Source organism: Pyrgilauda ruficollis, unplaced genomic scaffold (genome assembly GCF_017590135.1).
Source record: "Pyrgilauda ruficollis isolate IOZ18807 unplaced genomic scaffold, ASM1759013v1 scaffold1105, whole genome shotgun sequence".
Lineage (NCBI taxonomy): Eukaryota > Metazoa > Chordata > Aves > Passeriformes > Passeridae > Pyrgilauda > Pyrgilauda ruficollis.
Window position 1 is genome coordinate 1,284 of NW_024509267.1, and position 7,588 is coordinate 8,871.

Below are 7,588 nucleotides of genomic sequence, written 5' to 3' on the forward strand. Positions count from 1 at the left end.
TTAAAATTTTGAAGCTAAAATTTGGGAAAAACCAACAAAAATGAGGAAAAATCAAAAAATCCTAAAAACTTCCGGCCCCAAAATTTGGGTGCAGCTCATCCCAGTCCAAACCAGTAACCCCAACCCCCAAACCAGTACAGACCAGTACGGACCAGTACAGACCAGTACGGACCAGTACAGACCAGTACAGACCAGTACAGACCAGTACAGACCGGTACGGACCAGTACGGACCAGTATGGACCAGTAACCCCAAATCCCCTCCCAGTCCCCCCAGTTCTGCTCCCAGCATCTCTGGTTCCCCTCCCAGTCCCTCCCAGTACAAACCAGTACAAACCAGTACAAACCAGTCCCTCCCAGTATAAACCAGTACAAACCCCCCAGTTCCCCCCAGTTTATCCCAGTTCCCCCGGCCCTCACCCACTGCAGGCCCCGGCTCAGCCCCAGCGGCTCCTTCAGCGCCCCCAGAGACACCCGCGGCGCCGCCATTGCTGCCCTGACGTCACCGCCCGCGCGACGGACGTGACGTCACGTCCACACGCAGCACCGCCCCCTCCCGCGCTGCCTCATTTGCATCCCGCTCGCTGATTGGCCCGCGCGGCACAGCCCTTTCCTTATATGGAAATCAGGCCGCTCGTCTTACCCCCCCCACCGTTATTTGCATAAATCTCATTTGCATACCCCTCATTTGCATAGCGCCTCCGCGCTTCCGCGTTCGCCGAGCCTCATTTGCATAACCGCCCTCTTAATTTCCATAAACGCGCCCTTAATTTGCATTATCACCGCCCACCCCCGCTGGTTAATGAGCCCCCGCCCACAAACGCGCCTCATTTGCATAATTAAAAGTTTAATCTCGCTTTATTGGGTTGCTTTGTGCGGACACGCCCCCAAAGCTGCGGCTCATTTGCATAACCCGCGCTGGCCACGCCCCCTTCGCACTCCCGGGGAGCCCAAAAAAAACCAAAAAGTCCCCAAAACCCCCAAAAATGTCCCCAAAATGTCCCAAAACCCACAAAAAATGTCCCAAAAATGTCCCCAAGGAACCCCAAAAATGTCCCCAAAAAAAACCCCCAAAAATGTCCCAAAAAAAGTCCCAAAAATCCCCCCAAAATCCTCAAAAACGTCTCAACAAAATCCCCAAAAATGTTCATTCAAATGTCCTCAAAACCCCCAAAAATGTCCTAAAAAACCCCAAAATGTCCCCAAAATTATCCCAGGGACCCCAAAAATGCCCCAAAAACTCCAAAAAAGTTCTAAAAAACCAAAAAAATGTCCCAAAAAATCCTCAAGGACCCCAGAATGTCCCAAAACAACCAAAAAATGTCCCCAGGGGACCCCAAAACATCCTAAAAATGTCCCCGAGAACCCAAAAATGTCCAAAAAGACCCAAATGTCCCCAAGGAACCCAAAAATGTCCCAAAATGTCCCCAAAGTGAGACCAGAACGTCGCTAAATGTCCCAAAAATGTCCCTTCAAGGACCCCAAATGTCCCAAAATGTCCCAAAATGTCCCAAAAATGTCCCCAAATGTCCCAAAAGAAGCCCAAAATGTCCCAAAATGTCCCAAAAATGTCCCCAAATGTCCCAAAAGAAGCCCAAAATGTCCCAAAATGTCCCAAAAATGTCCCCAAATGTCCCAAAAGTGTCCCCAGGAATGTCCCCGGAGGACCCCAGGAATGTCCCCAGAAGTGTCCCCAGGAATGTCCCCAGGGGACCCCAGAAGTGTCCCCAGGAATGTCCCCAGGAATGTCCCCAGGGGACCCCAGGAATGTCCCCAGGAATGTCCCCAGGAATGTCCCCGGGAATGTCCCCAGGAATGTCCCCGCTGTCCCTCAGAAGTCCCAGATGTCGCCCAGCCCCCCCCGGGGGGTCCCCGGGCCCGTCCGGCCGTGGCCGAAGGCGCTGAGGCGGCGCCGCTCCGAGCGTCCGGCGCGGCCCTGCAGCTCCACCTGCACCCGCCGGCCACCGCGGCCACCCGCGGGGACACCGGGGCCACCAACAGGGCCACCAAAACCCTGGGCCTGGTGGTCACTGTGGCCACCAAACCCCTGGGCTTGGTGGTCACCAGAACTCTGAGCACGGTGGCCACCAGAACTTTGGGTCTGGTGGTCAGCGGGGCCACCAAAACTCTGGGCCTGGTGGCCACCAAAACTCTGAGTGTGGTGGTCACTGTGGTCACCAAAACCCTGACCCTGGTGGTCACTGTGGCCACCAGCTCCCCCCTGGGTGAAGTGACCACCGGCCGCTTGACCACCGGCCCTGCAGGCACAGCCGCCATGGCCAGCGCAGCCTTGGCCAGCAACCCCATCCTGGTGGCCACCAACCCCATCCTGGTGGCCACCAACCCCATCCTGGTGGCCACCAACCCCATCCTGGTGGCCACTACGCCTTTGGCCACCATCCAAGTGACCGCTGACCACTTGGTCACCACCCCTACAGCCACAACCCCCATCCTGGTGGCCACTGACTCCTTGACCACCACCTCCTTGGCCACCACCCCCATCCTGGTGACCACCAACCCCTGGACCACCATCCAAGTGACCACTGACACCTTGGTCACCACTCCTACAGCCACAACCCCCTTGGCCACCATCCCAGTGACCACTGACCCCTTGACCAGCATCCCAGTGACCACTGACCCCTTGACCAGCATCCCAGTGACCACTGACCCCTTGACCAGCATCCCAGTGACCACTGACCCCTTGACCACCACCCCAGTGGCCACCAAGCCCTTGACCACCACCTCCTTGGCCATCACCTCCATCCTGGTGACCACTGACCCCTTGACCACCATCCCAGTGGCCACCAAGCCCTTGACCACCACCCCCTTGGCCACCATCCCAGGGACCACTGACCCCTTGACCCCCACACCCTTGGCCACCAACTCCATCCTGGTGGCCACCAACCCCTCGGTCACCACTCCTGCAGCCACAACCCCCTTGGCCACCATCCCAGTGACCACTGACCCCTTGGCCACCACCCCAGTGACCACTGACCCCTTGGCCACCCTCCCAGTGACCACTGACCCCTTGGCCACCCTCCCAGTGACCACTGACCCCTTGGCCACCATCCCAGTGACCACTGACCCCTTGGCCACCCTCCAAGTGACCACTGACCCCTCGGTCACCACCCTCCCAGTGTCCACCACCCCCATCCTGGTGACCACCGCCCCCTTGACCGCCGCGGTCCCACGGCCCGCCCCCCTCGGTGGCCACCCTGAGGGGCCGCGCGGCCTCCAGCTCCTTCAGCAGCGCCCGCGGGTGCCCGCGGAACGCCAGCGGCGCGTGGCGGCACTCGGCGCTGGCGTAGGGCAGCCCCCGGAAGTGGGCGTAGAGGACGATCTCCTTCTGCGCCGCGTGCCGCAGCGGCTTCAGCCGCGGCACCGTCGGCCATGGCGCGGCCGCGACGGGGGTTCTCGGGGGCTTGGTGGGTTGCGTTGGGTTCTTGTTGGGTTTCGTTGAGGTTTTGTTGGGTTTCGTTGAGGTTTTGTTGGGCTTCGTTGGGTTCTTGTCGAGTTTCGTTGAGTTCTTGTTGGGTTTCATTGAGTTTTCCAAAGGTTTCATTGAGTTCTTGTTGGGTTTCGTTGAGTTCTCATTGAGTTTTGTTGAGACCTCATTGGGTTTCATTGAGTTCTCATTGGGCTTCATTGGGTTCTCGTTGCGTTTCGTTGAGTTCTCGTTGACTTTTGTTGGGTTGTCATTGGGTTTCATTGAGACCACTGACCCCTTGGCCACCACCCCAGTGACCACTGACCCCTTGGCCACCCTCCCAGTGACCACTGACCCCTCGGTCACCACCCTCCCAGTGTCCACCACCCCCATCCTGGTGACCACCGCCCCCTTGACCGCCGCGGTCCCACGGCCCGCCCCCCTCGGTGGCCACCCTGAGGCCGCGCTTGCCCAGCGCCAGCCTGGGCCGCCCTCGGTCCAGCGCGGCCAGCAGGACGCAGGCCATGCACAGCTCCCCGCTGGCCGCGGCGCCGCGGGCTTGGTGGGTTGCGTTGGGTTCTTGTTGGGTTTCGTTGAGGTTTTGTTGGGCTTCGTTGGGTTCTTGTCGAGTTTCGTTGAGTTCTTGTTGGGTTTCATTGAGTTTTCCAAAGGTTTCATTGAGTTCTTGTTGGGTTTCGTTGAGTTCTCATTGAGTTTTGTTGAGACCTCATTGGGTTTCATTGAGTTCTCATTGGGCTTCATTGGGTTCTCGTTGCGTTTCGTTGAGTTCTCGTTGACTTTTGTTGGGTTGTCATTGGGTTTCATTGAGTTCTCGTTGGCTTTTGTTGGGTTCTCGTTGGGTTTTCTTGGGTCATCGTTGAGTCTCGTTCTGCTCTCGTTGACTTCCGTTGCATTCTCGCTGACTGTCGTTGAGTTCTCGTTGGGTTTGATTGGGTCCTCATTGGGTTCAGTTGGGTTTCCCAAGGCTTTTATTGAGTTCTGGTTGGGTTCCGTTGGGTTTTCCAACGGTTCCGTTGGGTTTTCCAATGATTCTGTCGGGTTTTGGTTGAGCTCCGTTGAGCTTCCCAAAACTCCAGTTGAGTTTTCCACGGTTTCCGTTGACTTCCCCAAAAGCTCCGCTGGCTCTTCGGGACAATCCCTTGGGCTGCCTCCCAAGACCTTCCTTTGGCCATCCTTGGCTTCCGTTGGGCCACTGGAGGCCATCGAGGCTGGAGGAGCCGCCCTGGAGCCCCTGGTGGCCACAGTGACCTCCCTGGTGGCCACGGTGACCTCGTCGCTGTCATTGGCCGCACTGACCATGTCGGTGGCCACAACGTCCTCTTTGACTGTGGTGGCCTCGTTGGTGGCCCCTGACCCCTCACTGGTGGCCCCTGACCCCTCTTTGGTGGCCACGGTCCCGTTGGTGGCCACGGTGGCCTCGTGGGTGGCCCCACTGACATTGGTGGCCCCGTTGGTGTCTGTGGTGGCCACCGAGCCCTCGTTGGTGGCCACGGTGCCGTTGGTGGCCGTGGTGACCCCGTTGGTGGCCATGCTGTCGTTGGTGGCCGTGGTGGCCCCGTTGGTGGCCGCGGTGGCCCCCCAGGCAGCGTTGGTGGCCCCCCAGGCCTCGTTGGCCGCGCGCCGCAGCCGGGCCACGTCGCCGCGCAGGAAATTCATCAGCACCGTCTCGGCCACGTCGTCGGCGTTGTGGCCTGGGGAGCAGAGTGACCACCGGTGACCACAGGTGAGCACGAGTAGCCACAGGTGAGCACGAGTAGCCACAGGTGACCACCAGTGACCATGAGTGGCCACCAGTGACCACGAGTGACCACCAGTGACCACGACTGAGGATGAGTGGCCAGCAACGACCATGAGTGACCACAAGTGACCAACAATGACCACTGATGACCACGAGTGACCACTGCTGACCACCAGTGACCACCAGTGACCAACAGTAACGACCAGTAACCACAAGTGACCACCAGTGACCACAAGTGACCCCCAAGTGACCACTGGTGACCATCAGTGACCACAAGTGACCACGAATACCCATAAGTGACCATCAGCGACCACACAATGACCACCAGTGACCAGAAGTGACCGACAAGCATGAGCGACCACCACTGACCACTGGTGACCGCTGGTCACACATGACCGCAAGTGACCAACAATGACCACCGATCACCAGGAGTGACCACTGCTGACCACCAGTGACCAACAGTAACCACCAGTGACCACAAGTGACCAGTGACCACGAATGACCACGGATGACCATGAGTGACCACTGATGACCACCAGTGACAACAAGTGACCAGTGACCACGAGCGACCACTGATGACCATGAGTGACCACTGATGACCACCAGTGACCACAAATGACCAGTGACCACAAGTGACCAATGACCACGAATGACCACTGATGACCATGAGTGACCACTGATGACCACCAGTGACAACAAGTGACCAGTGACCACGAATGACCACTGATGACCACCAGTGACCACAAATGACCAGTGACCACGAATGACCACTGATGACCACCAGTGACCACGAGTGACCACCAGTGACTGGCACTGACCACGAGTGACCACCAGTGACCAGTGGTGACTACCAATGATGAGAAATCTCCCAGTACAAACCAGTGACTTCCCAGCAAACACCAGTAAGGACCAGTGACCTCCCAGTCCCTCCCAGTATAACCCAGTCCGTCCCAGTATAACCCAGTATAACCCAGTCCCTCCCAGTATAACCCAGTACAACCCAGTCCCTCCCAGTCCCTCCCAGTATAACCCAGTCCCTCCCAGTGCTCACCAGTAACAATCCAGTCTGCTTCCATCTCCCTGGCCACCCTCTCCAGTCCCTCCCAGTATAACCCAGTGCTCTCCCAGTCCTTCCCAGTGCTCTCCCAGTATAAACCAGTATAACCCGGTGATCTCCCAGCCCCTCCCAGTCCATCCCAGTGACTCCTAACCCCCTCCCAGTATAAACCAGCATACCCCAGTGCTCACCAGTAGTGATCCAGTCCGCTCCCATCTTGCATGCGGGTCTCTCCAGCCCCTGCCAGTGACTCCTAACCCCCTCCCAGTGCTCTCCCAGTATAAACCAGTATAAACCAGTGCTCACCAGTACTGATCCAGTCCGCTGCCATCTCCCTGGCCGCCCTCTCCAGCCCCTGCCAGTGACTCCCAGTATAAACCAGTCCCTCCCAGTGCTCTCCCAGTATAAACCAGTATAAACCAGTGCTCACCACTCCCAATCCACTCCGCTCCCATCTCCCGTGCCGCCCTCTCCAGCCCCTCCCAGTCCCTCCCAGTATAACCCAGTCCCTCCCAGTGCTCTCCCAGTACAAACCAGTGCTCACCAGTAGCGATCCAATCCGCTCCCATCTCCCGTGCCGCTCTCTCCAGCCCCTCCCAGTGACTCCTAACCCCCTCCCAGTCCCTCCCAGTGCTCTCCCAGTATAAACCAGTATAAACCAGTAGCAATCCGGTCCGCTCCCATCTCCCTGGCCGCCCTCTCCAGCCCCTCCCAGTCCCTCCCAGTGAGTCTTGACCCCATCCCAGTCCATCCCAGTCCCTCCCAGTGCTCTCCCAGTACAAACCAGTCCGTCCCAGTGCTCACCAATAGCGATCCAGTCTGCTCCCACCTCCCTGGCCACCCTCTCCAGTCCCTCCCAACTCCTCCCAGTCCCTCCCAATCCCCTTCCAGTCCCTCCCAGTCCCTCCCAGTGACTCCCAGTATAACCCAGTCCATCCCAGTGCTCACCAGTAGCGATCCAGTCCGCTCCCATCTCCCGCGCCGCCCTCTCCAGCGCGTGCCTCCGGAACACCCCGCAGACGGTGCAGCGGCTGCGCCCCCCCAGCAGCCCCCCGAGCTCGTCCACCCCCCAGCCGAAGAGCTCGCGGTGGGAGACCAGCAGGAGGGGGAGGGGCAGCCCCGCCCCCACGGCGCGCAGCACGCCCAGCGCCTGGTCCCGGTAGCCCGCGATGCCCTCGTCCACGCCCAGCAGCGCCAGGCGCAGCCCCAGCCCGTGCGCGCGCTCCAGCCGCGCCAGCAGGTGCGCCAGCACCGTCGAGTCCTTGCCCCCCGAGGCCGCCACGGCCACCGAGTGACCCGGCCGGGGACACCCCCAGGGGGGCTGGGGGCACAGGGAGGGGCTTTGGG

At 59.3% G+C, this 7,588-nt stretch overlaps 2 protein-coding genes across 2 annotated transcripts; one reads left to right on the top strand and one right to left on the bottom strand.

Annotated features, from left to right (window-relative positions):
• The first annotated feature begins 1,409 nt into the window (after positions 1-1,409).
• Positions 1,410-2,859, top strand: LOC121358803 (salivary glue protein Sgs-3-like). Its single transcript, XM_041477273.1, has 4 exons — positions 1,410-1,430; positions 1,764-2,289; positions 2,332-2,795; positions 2,842-2,859. Exons 1-4 carry the CDS (start codon positions 1,410-1,412, stop codon positions 2,857-2,859), a joined length of 1,029 nt encoding a protein of 342 aa, XP_041333207.1.
• A 51-nt stretch (positions 2,860-2,910) lies between these two features.
• Positions 2,911-7,583, bottom strand: CTU1 (cytosolic thiouridylase subunit 1; the record flags this gene model as incomplete). Its single annotated transcript, XM_041477261.1, has 4 exons — positions 2,911-2,919; positions 3,114-3,680; positions 4,224-5,137; positions 7,190-7,583. Coding segments are annotated over 4 exons (1,884 nt in total), but the record flags the coding sequence as incomplete, so codon positions are not given.
• Positions 7,584-7,588: the final 5 nt, after the last annotated feature.

What these genes read in the sequence shown, in the direction of transcription:
- LOC121358803 (XM_041477273.1), top strand. Translation starts at nt 1,410, where the DNA reads ATGTCCCAAAATGTCCCCAAA. An exon ending in TGTCCCAAAATGTCCCCAAA is followed by an intron (nt 1,431 to 1,763) that starts GTGAGACCAGAA and finishes AGGGGACCCCAG; the next exon opens with GAATGTCCCCAGGAATGTCC. An exon ending in CGCCATGGCCAGCGCAGCCT is followed by an intron (nt 2,290 to 2,331) that starts TGGCCAGCAACC and finishes ACCCCATCCTGG; the next exon opens with TGGCCACCAACCCCATCCTG.